Source organism: Dendrobates tinctorius, unplaced genomic scaffold (genome assembly GCF_039654945.1).
Source record: "Dendrobates tinctorius isolate UK_male_01 unplaced genomic scaffold, ASM3965494v1 ptg000016l, whole genome shotgun sequence".
In the NCBI taxonomy this organism is placed as follows: Eukaryota; Metazoa; Chordata; class Amphibia; order Anura; family Dendrobatidae; genus Dendrobates; species Dendrobates tinctorius.
The window spans coordinates 89,411,642-89,426,644 of record NW_027361684.1 but is presented as its reverse complement, the minus strand read 5'-3'; the positions used below and the strand labels follow the sequence as shown (position 1 = coordinate 89,426,644).

General features: G+C 47.0%; 1 protein-coding gene across 10 annotated transcripts in view; it reads left to right on the top strand.

Annotated features, from left to right (window-relative positions):
• The first annotated feature begins 884 nt into the window (after positions 1-884).
• Positions 885-15,003, top strand: part of CASK (calcium/calmodulin dependent serine protein kinase) — a 417,331-nt gene continuing 403,212 nt past the window's right edge. For 3 of the 10 annotated variants that reach the window (XM_073566049.1, XM_073566046.1, XM_073566044.1), the window contains exon 1: positions 888-1,361. In XM_073566049.1, the coding sequence (XP_073422150.1) occupies positions 1,303-1,361 (59 nt within the window). In that variant the 5' untranslated portion in view covers positions 888-1,302. Of the gene's footprint in view, positions 1,362-15,003 lie in introns of all 10 variants that reach the window. The other 7 variants (XM_073566050.1, XM_073566042.1, XM_073566048.1 and 4 more) reach the window with 5 other exon arrangements.

The window sequence follows — 15,003 nt, the reverse complement described above, 5'->3', positions numbered from 1 at the left end:
CGCAGCTCAGGGCGGCCTCCCTCCCGGGCGCAACGCAGGGCGGCCTCCCTCCCGGGCGCAACGCAGGGCGACCTCCCTTCAGGGCGCAGCGCAGGGCGGCTTCCCTCCGGGGCGCAGGGCGGCCTCCCTCCCGGGCGCAGCTCAGGGCGGCCTTCCTTCCGGGCGCAGCTCAGGGCGGCCTCCCTCCCGGGCGCAGCTCAGGGCGGCCTCCCTCCCGGGCGCAGCGCAGGGCGACCTCCCTCCCGGGCGCAGCTCAGGGCGGCCTCCCTTCCGGGCGCAGCTCAGGGCGGCCTCCCTTACGGGCGCAGCTCAGGCCGGCCTCCCTCCCGGGCGCAGCGCAGGGCGACCTCCCTTCCGGGCGCAGCTCAGGGCGACCTCCCTCCCGGGCGCAGCGCAGGGCGGCCACCTCTGCTCACTGGATGCACTCGTCCATTCACTAAATGACTGGCTCTGCTCAGTGCTAGTGGCAATGGCAGCTCAGCATCCACAAATCCCACATTTCCCATGTGATACAGGCCGTGCCCTCGGAGCACACGCCATTGGAGCACCGAGCTGCCAATCTTCCAATAACAGAAGCCATTGGCTAGCCACCAAGACACAGGCCACGCCCGCTGGCTCCCTATTGGCCAACCTTCCTTTTACCACAGAATTATACTACAATTCTGTGGATTCAGGAGGGAAAAAAATAGTCCGTGAGGGAGGTGGCGGCCGCACTCCTAGGCCGCGCAGTTCAGTGGCTGACTCGTCGCCGTGCTGACTTTCCTCCCTCATCCCCCACCGTGCACGAGCGTGTGTGCGCGCGCGCTTCACGTTCGCCTCAGGCCGCCCCCTATTGGAAGGCTGGGGAGAGGCGAAGAGGACGTGCTCGCTTCTCGACGTCATCTACGAAGTGAACCGTCACGTGGACGCGCACGGCCCTGCCTCAGCTGAAGGGAAGAAGCACAGCGCGCTCCCGCCTCAGGTTTGAAATGTGGGGCACGGTTACCTCTGGAACGGACACCGCCATTTAAACCGGGGGCGCGCTGCTCGTGAACGGCGGCAACTCGAGGCGCGGTCTCTGCTCAGTGTGTCTCGGCGCCGGGAGGCGCTCGGTTTCCTAGGGATGGCGGAGCCCTGGCTGAGCGGCGGCCCTGGGATGTAGAGCGGCCGCCTGCCGCGGTCCATTGATGAAAGGGGAGCGCCGGGTGTCACCTTCGTGTCGGTGTCATTGTGCAGCCTCCTCCGCTCGGGACCTCTCACTTCCCCGGCTGGACCTCGCCCGGGCACTTCTGTGGTGGCTTAACTGCATCCCCCCTCAGGACCATGGCCGACGACGACGTGCTGTTTGAAGATGTGTATGAGCTGTGTGAGGTGATTGGGAAGTAAGTTGCCCGCACGATGCCTCCTGTGCTGCCAGCTGTGCCCGCTGGGCCATGCCTGCTCCTGTGGGCAGGGCTGGTGCAGTGCTGGCTCACCTGTGCTGTCACTGATGATGCTGCACTGGCTGCAGGTGACCATATGGCTTCATGGCAGGCGGGAGCAGCCTGCAGTCTCCATCCCTGTGCCTTGTCAGTCAGAGTTGGGGCTCTCCCTTAAGATGGCCTCATCCTCCTCCACGGGTCCTGAGGGCTGCCAGCCTCGCTGTCAGGGCTCCTCTGTGGTGATCGCCGTCATGGTGGCAGTCGTTCTTGAAAAGCAATTTAATTCTCAAGTTATCAGAAGTAGGAGTTGTCTGAACTCGCTGTACATGACTTCTTCAGTCATTAATGCCACCGCTGCTCCCATGGCTCTGCTGTCAGTGTGCACATGGTGGTGTAACGCACTGGATGGACCAGCTACGACGTCTGCACTAGAGTTGAGCGAACTTGTTCTGATTCGGTCGCCGAATCTGAATTTGCCATATTGGTACCCTACTCGTGCCGAACGTATGTTGATCGGTTCCGAACATATTCGGTAATTTCTACTCCCATTAATTCTAATGACGTTCAACTACTGCAAAAACAATATTCGCTACCGATTGTATTCGGGATCGAACAAATTCGCTCAACTCTAGTCTACACTTAAATGTAAGATCTGCCAGGGGTCTGATATCTGTGCTGGGTATAATAAACCTGTTATAGCTTTAGGCCTAATACTACTTTGGCCAAAATCTTTACCTCCCAGCCTTGCCTTTCTCCCATACACTTGCATGCTGTGGTCAGCCAACTGTACATGTTTTTCGGTGGGTAATATGCAAAATGCTGCTCCCTGGCATCCACTTGCCTACTACTGGGAACAAAAAAAATCGCGTGTTTGGAGTACAAATTATCTGTTGGGTCAAGTGAATGGGTGACAAGCTGCAGTACTTGGCAGTGACCACTGACCAAGATACAGATCTGCTGTGGTCCACCCCATGCGTTGCTTAGTACAGCCTCTGCTGAAGCTGAGATCAGCTGATTCACATTTCCTGCTTATGCAATGTGAAGATCCATTTTTCAGACAATCCTTGTAATAACATCGTGTAACACTTGCAAGGGAACCTGTCAGCTGATTCACGGTGCTCAAACCACAGGCCACATGACTGCCTGGCTGCAGGATTGTATCCAGGTATAGTCTCCTCTTAAATGCTCCAGCGTTTATAGCTGAAAGATCCATCCAGGCACCCCAGCCAGAGAAAAGACCATCTGCCTCCGGCTCCTGCATGGATTTGAATGACACTGTGTACCTGTAGTGAGTGACCTGTCAGTAACCTGGAGCAATGCTGGGAAAGCCAGTTGGGGGCAGTGACTGACAAGTCTCGACCTTTGTCCCCTGCTGAATCTTCAAACAACGCTAGAGCGTTTTAGAGAAGAATATACCGAAATGCAATCGTGTAGTCAGGCTCTGATTCATGCTGCCTGCTGTATGGGTAGCTTGAATCAACTGACAGGTTCCCTTTAAAGGGGATCTGTCGCCTCATTTTTGGCCTATAAGATACGGCCACAGCCATCAGGGGCTTATCTACAGCATTCTGTAATGCTGTAGATAAGCCCCCGATGTAACCTGAATGATAAGAAAAACGATCAGACATGATGGGATCGCTTGGACATCGTTGGGCTGATCGCTGGTGAGCTGTCACATAGACAGCCCCAGCGATCAGGACCCCAGCGATGCTGGTTTCTAATGTAAACGTCGGGTATCCAGGAGCCGCGCGACTCCTGGATACCCGACGTTTACCTTGGAAACCAGCGTGTATGCCGGGTTCCAAGGTAAACAGCTGGTATCCAGGAGCCGTGGCTCCTGGATACCCGACGCTTACATTAGCAACCAGCGTCGCTGATCGCTGGTCTCTCGCTGTCACGCAGCGATGCGCGCTGGCCAGAGGGAGACCAGCGATCAAAAAACGGCCCAGGCTGCTCGAGCACGGTCAGCGATAACCGGCAGGGGGGGGCGGTCACTGAGCCCCGTCACACTCAGCGATCTTGCTAGCGAGATCGCCTAGTGTGACGGGGCCTTTAGATTATACTCACCCGGGGATCTGGACTGGTCCGATGAGTGTTGCGGTCCGGTCCGGCGCCTCCCATCTTCTAGCAATGACGTCCTCCTTGTTCTGCCGCGGCTCCTGCGCAGGCATACTTTATCTGTCCTGTTGAGGGCAGAGTAAAGTACTGCAGTGCGCAGGCGCCGGGAAAAGTCAGAGCAGTCAAGCGCCTGCGCACTGCAGTACTTTACTCTGCCCTCAACAGGGCACTTATCTACTTATTGGGGACTTATCCTACAGCATTACAGAATAGATAAGCCGCTGATGGTGGTGGCTGCAGCTTATAGGCCGAAAATGGGGTGACAGATTCCCTTTAAATATGTATATTCTATTGTTATTACTATATGGGGCGTAATGTTTACAATGGTGTACATGTTTGATTGGTTATGCCTTGAAATACTGTGGTGATTTTAAAAGAAGAAAAAAGTCCTGTTAATAATTATTTTATGTGTTTGATAATGTCCCTGGAGACTTGAGTAATGTTGTATTGATCATGGGGTCAGACTTTTTATGACTTTGTGTTCCACTCTTGAAGAGCCTCAGGGTGAATGCACACAGTGCGGATTGAGCTGCGGATTTTTCTGCGTGGATTTGCAGGTAAAGTGACCTGCGGTGTAAAGGGAATCTGTCACCCCTTTTTTGAGATATCATTCAATTGTGTATCACATAAGGATTCTCTTAGTACTTTTGCTTCCCCCTGACCCCGCACCTTTCATGCATAAATACCTTTTTTATATTGGTTCAGATGTATATAAACTGCCACGGTCCGGTCCGATGGGCGGGACTTATTCAACTGCTCCCCCCTCCCTGTCTTGCTCTACACAAGAAGAAATGCATTGAGCAAGAGAGGGGGGGGCAGGTGAATAAGCCCCGCCCAGTGGACCGGACAGCGGCAGCTTACATACATCTGAACCGATATAAAAAAAAGTATTTATACATGAAAGGTGCGGGGTCAGGGGGAAGCAGAAGTACTAAGAGAATCCTTATGTGACACACAATTGAATATTATATGAAATCTCAAAAAAGGGGTGACAGATTCCCTTTAACACCTGGACAGTGGAACAGGTGTCAAACCGCTGCGGAATCCGCAGAAAGAATTGATATGCTGCGGATTTAAAACCGCATCAAATCCGCGCGGAAAAATCCGCAGCATGTGCACTGTGGTTTTGAAATCCCATTGATTTGCATTATACTGTACAATGCCTGCGGATCTGCAGAGGCAAATCTGCAGCGGATCCACAGCAAAATCCGCACACCGTGTGCACATACCCTTATAGTCTGCTTCTTTCCAGTTTGAATGGCTTTTTGTATACAACTAAACATAAGCTGCTTTTCAGGCTTTTTCTTCATTTAGGTTGTAAATGGCTTCATATGCTTTGGGCACATTCACACTACACTGTATGCTTTGGAGATTTACCATCATAAGCATCCAGTGGCATATAGCGCCCATAGGCTGCCATATTAAAAGAAAATTGTATATGTTTCCTGCATAGTAAAGATTCTTTACTGGATGTGTGTGGCATTGCATAGTCAAAGCTCCTGTTCCATACAGAATAAGGGTGTGTGACCACGCTGCGGGTCCGCAGCAGATTTAGCCGCGTTGTACAGTACCATTGTTTTCAATGGTAAACTGGAAAACGCTGTGCACATGCTGCGGATTTTTCCGTGTGGTTTACAATCCGCAGCATGTCAATTCTTTAGTGCAGAAACGCTGCAGTTTCACACCTTATCCATTATGAGGTGCAAAACCGCAGATAAACCGCAGACCCAAAAAACTCCGTGTGCACATAGCCTTAAGGCGTACATGTGCAACAAAAGTTGAAAAGAAACTTTTGGCTTCGGTCAGGTGGATGGGGGCCTTTGAATACTATTACGGTTTGCACTAGGAGTTTTCCAAGCGCATACAGCAAACAATGAATGCTTGGTTGTCTCCTGACTTGTTAGGGTCCTACAATAGACTGAACCCAGACATTCGGATGCTAAGCAAACACCTAACTCTGGTGTATAATGGCCTCACGGTTAAGAGACAAAATTGTGATCATTGGCTACCTCTAGTGGGTAAAGTTTTGTCTCTTAAGCCACAAGAAGGGCTCGTTTGCACTTGTCCGATACCATGGTCCGGCTGACATCTGCGATTATTTTCTCATGCTGATTCGGCGTGCCAAATCATTTTCAGCTTACTTCGATTGCATTCGAGAATCGATCGCACACACCCATACAAATCTATGGGTGAGGTATGAAACATCGCACTGAACTCTGATATCACCTGAATGCAGTGTGATTCCCGCGGACGCCGGCAATGGAGAGATTAATTTCTGTCTTCTCCACTCCTGTCCTCCGATTCTCTGACGCTAGAGGATTGGAGAACAGAGCACCGACACTCGCCTCCTGCCCTGCTGCAAGAGTAAACCAAGTGTCATTAGCATATCGCATCCAATGCTCACGTGTGACTCCGGCCATGGTGTGTTAGCACTAACTTTGAGATTTTGGAGTCAAAAAAATCAGTGTGGGCATACACTTAGGCAATGTACACGCAGGATTTTATTTTTGTCCAAAAATGACAAGTTTACAGTATGATACTCTCCATTTGGGGTGTTCTTGGAGGTGTTTTTTTTTTTTTTTGTGGATTCGCTCTACAAACTGCACTTATGGCTTAATGACTCCTGATTATCTTGGCATCTGCTCTGTCTGCATGATACTGTGGATATGTGGCTGTGATTAACAAAACAAACTGCTCTGTTGGCCACTACTACAATGTGTGTGTGTTTGTATCGTTCTACTGAGCTTGGGTAGAGGAAATTGCTTGGGTCTTGTGAGCAGTGCTTGATTGAACTTTAAATTTAAAGGGAACTTGTCAGCTGTTTTGGCTGCTATAAGATGCGGCCTGTGCCTTTCAGGGCTTATCTACAGCATGCTATAATGCTGTTAGGTAAGCCCCCGATCCGACCTGCAAGATTAGAAAAATAAGTTATATTATACTCACCGGGGGGGCGGTCCGATTGTCGCGGGTCCGGCGCCTCCCATCTTCTGACGACACTGCCCTCCTGCTTGCTTCACGGCTCCCCAGCATCTTGCTCCAGCGCAGGCGTACTTCTCTACCCTGTTGAGACCAGAGAAAATTCCTGCAGTCCACAGGCGCCAGGAAAGGTCAGAGAGACCATGCGCACTGCAGGAATCTGCTCTGCCCTCAACAGGGTAGAGAAGTGCGCCTGCTCAGGAGCGCGATTCCGGGAAGTGTGAAGGAAGTAGGAGGGTGGCGATTATAATATGGGAGGTGCCAGACCTGCGACGCCCATCGGATCAGACCTCCCCCCCCCCGGTGAGTATAATAACACTTAGTCATATGTAAAAGTTTGGGCACCCCTATTAATGTTAACCTTTTTTCTTTATAACAATTTTGTTTTTTGCAACAGCTATTTCAGTTTCATATATCTAATAACTGATGGACTCAGTTATATTTCTGGATCCAAATGAGGCTTATTGTACTAACAGAAAATGTGCAATCTGCATTTAAACAAAATTTGACCGGTGCAAAAGTATGGGCACCCTTATCATTTTCTTGATTTGAACACTCCTAACTACTTTTTACTGACTTCCTGAAGCACTAAATTGGTTTTGTAACCTCATTGAGCTTTGAACTTCATAGCCAGGTGTATCCAATCATGAGAAAAGGTATTTAAGGTGGCCACTTGCAAGTAGTTCTCCTATTTGATTCTCCTATGAAGAGTGGCATCATGGGCTCCTCAAAACAACTCTCAAATGATCTGAAAGCAAAGATTATTCAACATAGCTTTTCAGGGGAAGGATACAAAAAGTTGTCTCAGAGATTTAACCAGTCAGTTTCCACTGTGAGGAACATAGTAAGGAAATGGAAGAACACAGGTACAGTTCTTGTTAAGCCCAGAAGTGGCAGGCCAAGAAAAATATCAGAAAGGCAGAGAAGAAGAATGGTGAGAACAGTCAAGGACAATCCACAGACCACCTCTAAAGACCTGCAGCATCATCTTGCTGCAGATGGTGTCACTGTGCATCGGTCAACAATACAGTGCACTTTGCACAAGGAGAAGCTGTATGGGAGAGTGATGCGAAAGAAGCCGTTTCTGCAAGCACGCCACAAACAGAGTCGCCTGAGGTCTGCAAAAGCACATTGGGACAAGCCAGTTACATTTTGGAAGAAGGTCCTGTGGACTGATGAAACAAAGATTGAGTTGTTTGGTCATACAAAAAAGCGTTATGCATGCGCTGGATTGTTGACCGATGCACAGTGACACCATCTGCAGCAAGATGATGCTGCAGGTCTTTGGAGGTGGTCTGTGGATTGTCCTTGACTGTTGTCACCATTCTTCTCTGCCTTTTGGATATTTTTCTTGGCCTGCCACTTCTGGGCTTAACAAGAACTGTACCTGTGTTCTTCCATTTCCTTACTATGATTCTCACAGTGGAAACTGACAGGTTAAATCTCTGAGACAACTTTTTGTATCCTTCCCCTGAAAAGCTATGTTGAATAATCTTTGTTTTCAGATCATTTGGGAGTTGTTTTGAGGAGCCCATGATGCCACTCTTCATAGGAGAATCAAATAGGAGAACTACTTGCAAGTGGCCACTTTAAAAACCTTTTCTCATGATTTGATACACCTGGCTATGAAGTTCAAAGCTCAATGAGGTTACAAAACCAATTTAGTTCTTCAGGAAGTCAGTAAAAAGTAGTTAGGAGTGTTCAAATCAAGAAAATGATAAGGGTGCCCATACTTTTGCACCGGTCAAACTTTGTTTAAATGCAGATTGCACCTTTTCTGTTAGCACAATAAACCTCATTTGAATCCAGAAATATAACTGAGTCCATCAGTTATTAGATATATGAAACTGAAATACCTGTTGCAAAAACCAAAATTGTTATAAAGAAAAAAGGTTAACATTAATAGGGGTGCCCAAACTTTTACATATGACTGTATTTTTCTACTCTTTAAGGTTGGATCGGAGGCTTATCTACAGCATTATAGAATGCTGTAGATAAGCCCTGAAAGCCAGTGGTGGTATCTTATAGCGGCCAAAGCAGGTGACAGGTTTGCTTTAACCCCTTCCCGACCCATGATGCATACGTAGGTGTCATGGTATAAACAACGTTCCTGCGGGTCGGGTGATCGAGGTCACTGAAAGGTCACCCAACTCGCAGATACAGGACCCTTTGTGCTTCCCCTCAGGGGAGGTGGCTTTGCCGCCCCCCCGTGGCTACGATCGCTCTGATTGGAGCAATAGTAATATTTAATCAATGAAATTTGATGAAATATTACAATCTCTAGCCATGGCCGATGCTGCAGTAGCATCGGACATGGCTGGAGACTGTAATCAGACCCACCACCCCTGCCGACAGCATCTGCTCCCCTCGCCTTCCGATCACCCCCCCCCCCCCCAGTTACCCTCCGGGTCCTGCTGTGGCTCCCGGTGTCCCGCCGCCATCTGCCAAGTGGCAGATTCCATTCATTCATTTTATTTACTGTGATAGATCCTATCAGTGATCAAAATTAAAAAAAAAAAAATAAAAAAAGTAGAAAATCGCCCCCATAGGCAGGGACAAGTAATAAAATAAATAAAATATTTTTTCGGTTAGGGTTGGGATTAGGGTAAATATTAGGGTTATGGTTGGGATTAGGGTTAGGGGTGTGTTGGGGTTAGGGTTGGAGTTAGAATTTAGGGGTTTCCACGGGTTTTGGCACATCAGGGGGTCTCCAAACGCAACATGGCACCACCATTTATTCCAGCCAATTTTGCGTTCAAAAAGTCAAACAGTGCTCCCTCCATTCCGAGCCCCGACGTGTGCCCAAACAGTGGTTCCCCCCCACATATGGGGTATCGGTGTACTCGGGACAAATTGCACAACAACTTTTGTGGTCCAATTTCTCCTGATAGCCTTGTGAAAATAAAAAAAAAAAGTGGGCTAAAATTCATTTTTGAGGAATTTTTTTATTTTTTTATTTTCACCTCTCTGCGTTATGAACTTCTGTGAAGCACTTGGTTGTTCAAAGTGCTCACTATGCATCTAGATAAGTTCCTTGGGGGGTCTAGTTTCCAAAATGGGGTCACTTGTGGGGGAGCTCCAATGTTTAGGCACGCAGGGCTCTCCAAACGCGACATGGCAACCGCTAATATTCCAGCATATTTTCCATTCCAAAAAGTCAAATAGCGCTCCTTCCCTTCTGAGCCCTGCCGTGCGCCCAAACAGTGGTTTATGACCACATATGAGGTATCGGTGTACTCAGGAGAAATTGCCCAACAAATTTTAGCATACATTTTATCCTGTTGTCCATGTGAAAATGAAAAAATTGATGCTAAAAGAAAATTTTTGTTGGAAAAATTAAAATGTCCATTTTTTTTCCTTCCACGTTGCTTTAGTTCCTGTGAAGCACCTGAAGGGTTAATAATCTTCTTGAATGTAGTTTTGAGTAGCTTGAGGGGTGCAGTTTTTAGAATGGTGTCACTTTTGGATATTTCCTGTCATGTACACCCCTCAAAGTGTCTTCAAATGTGAGGTGGTCCCTAAAAATAAAAAATGGCTTTGTAAATTTTGTTGTAAAAATTAGAAATTGCTGGTCAACTTTTAACCCTTAACTTCCTAACAAAAAAACTTTGTTTTCAAGATTGTGTTGATGTAAAGTAGACATGTGGGGAAATGTTGTTTATTCACTATTTTGTGTCACATAACTCTCTCTGGTTTAACAGAATAAAAAATTCAAAATTTGAAAATTGTGAAATTTTCAAAACTCTTGCCAAATTTCCATTTTTTTTTTCACAAACGCAAAAATTATTGACCTAAATTTACCACTAACATGAAGCCCAATATGCCACGAAAAAACAGTCTCAGAATCGCTAGGATGCATTGAAGCGTTCCTGAGTTATTACCTCCTAAAGGGACACTGGTCAGAATTGCAAAAAATGTCCAGGTCATTAAGGTCAAAATAGGCTTGGTCATGAAGGGGTTAAGTACAATAAATCCCATAGATAAAATTATACATACACTTTCTAACTTTATTTAATTTTTTTTTCTTCTCTTATGGCCTATCCTTAGGTGGAGATGCGACATCCAGCACCCCCACCAATTACCTGTTACCAGCGGCAGCCGGAAGTTCTCAAACGCTCGACCACAACAGCCCTGTTAAAACTATAGTATCTGGGTACTGGAGATAGATTCTTACAGGGATGCATCTATAGTACCTTGCCACGGCCACTATAGTTTTGGCAGAGCTGCTGTGTGTCAGCAGAATCTGGGAGTTTCCTGCTGTCTCCTAAGAACCACTGAGCAGCCTGGGAGCTGTTAGTCGCACCCCCTACTGATCAGATAAGGATGGCCTATCCTTTGGAAAATTACCTGGGAAGCAGCATGTTAATTCTCCTTGCAGATTCCACTAGAGAAGATGTGGATGATTACCTCATTTATTGGCCCCATTGAATAGCGCTAATCCTTGTCCAGATCAGCCTTGCACATCCACAACAAAGCCAGCCACAAAAATTTCACTCTGGGTCCCCATGTAAAGACATGTGAGATATGCCACAGCCATATGTGATGGATGTGAACCTATCCCTGTTTAACCTAACTTCGAAAGGGCAATTGCAGCAAATTTTTCTTTCTAACACGGTCTGTGTTCCTCAAAATGGTTTTGGATCTCCCGATCAGAACTAATCTGCCTAGGCATGTATAAGGCTGTCGCCTTGGCGTAAGCAGACCTGTGTCCAATTTGTGTATCAGTCTGTACTGTGACACATACAATAGATGTGACTACCATTAGTTTGATGTTGTTGCCCACCCCCATGAGTCTTAAGTGATGTTGGGAGATCCAGCTGGGAAAGCAGGCCAAACGGTTAATAACTACAGTGGGTGTGGAAAGTATTCAGACCCCTTTAAACTTTCACTCTTTGTTTCATTGCAGCCACTTGGTAAATAAAAAAAAATCATTTTTCTCATTAATGTACATTCTGCACCCCATTCATGCCCGACCTCACGCTATGATCCGGTTTCGCTTGGCGAAACCCGACTTTGGCGAAAGTCGGCGACTTTTGAATCTGACCGACCTGTTTCGCTCAACTCTAGTCATAAGGATTCAGACCTTTTCTCAGTATTGAGTAGAAGCATCCTTTTGAGCTAGTACAGTCATGAGTCTTCTTGGGAATGATGTAACAAGTTTTTCACACCTGGATTTGGAGATCTTCTGCCATTCTTCCTTGCAGATCCTCTCCAGTTCCGTCAAGTTGGATGGTGATTGTTGGTGGACAGCCATATTCAGGTCTCTCCAGAGATGCTCAATTGGGTTTAGGTCAGGACTCTGGCTGGGCCAGTCAAGAACGGTCAGAGTTTTTCTGAAGCCACTCCTTTGTTATTTTAGCTGTGAGCTTAGGGTCGTTGTCTTGTTGGAAGGTGAACCTTCGGCCAAGTCTGAGGTCCAGAGCACTCTGGAAGAGATTTTCATCCAGGATATCTCTGTATGTGGCCGCATTCATGTTTCCTTCCATTGCAACCAGTCGTCCTGTCCCTGCAGCTGAAAAACACCCCCATAGCATGATGCTGCCACCACCATGTTTCACTGTTGGGATTGTATGGGGCAGTTGATGAGCAGTGCCTGGTTTCCCTCACACATACCGCTTAGAATGATCACCAAAATGTTCTATCTTTGTCTCACCAGACCAGAGAATCTTATTTCTCATAGTCTGGGAGTCCGTCATGTGTTTTTTAGCAAATTCTTTGTGGGCTTTCATATGTATTGCACTGAGGAGAGTCTTCCATTGGGCCACTCTGCCATAAAGGCCCGACTGGTGGAGGGCTGCAGTTAGTTGACTTTGTGGAACTTTTCTCCCATCTCCATACTGTCTGTTGATCTCAGCCCCAGTGATCTTTGGGTTCTTCTTTACCTTTCTCACCAAGGCTCTTCTGCCACGATTGCTCAGCTTGGCTGAACGGCCAGGTCTAGGAAGACTTCTGGTGGTCCCAAACTTCTTCCTTTTAGGGATTATGGAGGCCACTGTGCTCTTAAAAACCTTGAGTACTGCAGAAATTCTTTTGTAACCTTGGCCAGATCTGTGCCTTGCCACAATTCTGTCTCTGAGCTCCTTGGCCAATTCCTTTGACCTCATGATTCTCATTTGGTCTGACATGCACTGTGAGGTCTTATGGCCCTTTTACATTTAGCGATGCACCAGCGATCCGACGAGCGATCCGACCCGGTCAGGATCGCTGGTGCATCGCTAAATGATCGCTAGTGAGCTTTCATACAGAAAGATCTCACAGCGATGCAGCAGCGACGCAGCGCACGATACTCACCTTTCACACACAGCGATCCTGCGTCCTCCCGCCCGCCTCCACGCGTCGCTGGACGTCACAGCAGGAAGTCTCAGCAGGAAGCGCCTGACGAGAAATGGAGCCGGACATTCTCGCGCGCTCAGCGATGGACAGCGGGGGAGCCGGTCGTTGGTAAGTATCACACATAGCGATATCGCTAGCAATATCGCTATAACGTCACAAAACCAGTGACGTTTTAGCGATATTGCTAGCGATATTGCTTAGTGTAAAACCCCCTTTAGACAGGTGTGTGCCTTTACAAATCAAGTCCTATCAGTTTAATTAAACACAGCTGGACTCCAATGAAGGAGTAGAACCATCTCAAGGAGGATCACAACGAAATGGACAGCATATGACTTAAATATGAGTGTTTGAGCAAAGGGTCTGAATACTTATGACCATGTAATAGTTTTTCTTTCATAAACTTGCAAACATTTCTTCTTTTTTTTTTTTTTTTTTTTCTTCTCAGTGAAGATGGGGTGCAGAGTGTACATTAATGATAAAGAACTTTTTTGAATTTACCAAATGGCTGTAATGAAACGGAGTGAAAAAATTTAAAGGGGTCTGAATACTTTCCATACCCACTGAAGGTTCTCCTAGTTCAGGCAGAGTAAAGGCCCCGTTACATTTAGCGATGCATCAGCGATCCCGACCACGATATGACCCAGTCAGGATTGCTGGTGCATCGCTAAATGGTCGCTAGTGAGCTGCCAAACAGGCAGATCTCACTAGCGATGCAGCGGTCATACTCGCATGTCAGACGCGGCGAGGGTGACCGTCTTCCGCCTGCGTCCATGGCTCGCTCGTCGGTGCCAGCAGGAAGCCGACGACGAGAAATGGACCAGGCCAATCTTGCGCGATCAGCGATAGCCAGTGGGGGAGCCAGTCGGAGGTATCACATGTAGCGATATTGCTGCTGCGTCACAAAATCGGTGACTCTTTAGCGATATCGCTATGTGTAAAGGGCCCTTAACTGTTCCACGTCCAAGGGAGGGTAGCGATTCACAATGGTTACAAGGGAGGGAGCAGTTTTCAGTTGTTCAAAGATATAGTTGTGGTGTAGTATCAGGTATCGGACATTGTCCCGGCCAGTGACAATAGTCCTGCTAACCGACGCACTCGCCGCCAATGTAGAGCGGCAAAGGCGCCGTGTGGTAGCTTAAGGCCTCTTTCACACTTCCGTTTTTTCTTGTCAGTTAAAATCCACCAAAATGGCGGAAAGCGGATGCGTTTGTAACGGATGCCACTGGACCGTTTTTTTGACGGATCCGTTGAATGTAGAATTTTAAAGGAACCGCAGTCCGAGAGGGAGAGTGTTGTTTTTTTTTTTTTTTTTTTTTTTTTTTTTTTTTGGGTAGATTTCCCGCCCCTACAGCCTCGTGTGTGTGTGTGTGGTTTTTTTTTTTTGTTTTTTTTTTTTGACCCAATTGAAAAAAAGGGAGGTGGCTTTGTTTCGTTTTCAATTGATTTTTTTTTTTTTTTTTTTTATACTCCTTAGGATGTATAGTAATATTGCTATTTTTCTTTTTAACCATGGGGGGTTGATGGGTATAGTCATCTCCTGAAGTGGAGGAAGTGATGCCAGTATTGTCTAGAGCTGCAATTCTATTATGTGTACTAATAGAAGGTAATGGTGTAGAGTTGGCAGATGGTTCCTCTACAGTGTTAATATTCTCCATATTTGAATCCGTGCCATTTGTGTGTTCAACTATCCCATTATTTATTGGACTTTCCATATCACAAGTCAAATGTATAGAAAATCTTTTGCTCGAGGTTAATAAAGAATTATCGACTTCTCGTATCTCGTAAATGGTCACCAAGGGTCTAGGAGATTTTGAGGGATAATAGTCGGTACCATGATGAGAATTATTATTGACAGGAATAAAATCCCTCCCGAATTTTTGGCGATAAACTTGTCGGGAACCTGACGGGTCCCCCATGCCCTCTGAACCACCAGCATTCCTCCATTCCTTTTTAAACAGTCTGCTTAACAAGTCATTTATAGGGTTTGACATATTACCAGATCTTTAAAAAAACAAACAAAAAACAACTTTTTACAGTCTGTTATGCAAAATAATCTTTTGACTAGTCGGTTTTGTTTTCTCAGACTAGTTGTCCCACTTGGCACATAATCACGCCACCGTGCCTGTCATAACATGGTTTGCAAGAGCCGACGTCATTGCCAGCTATCTGCAAATCT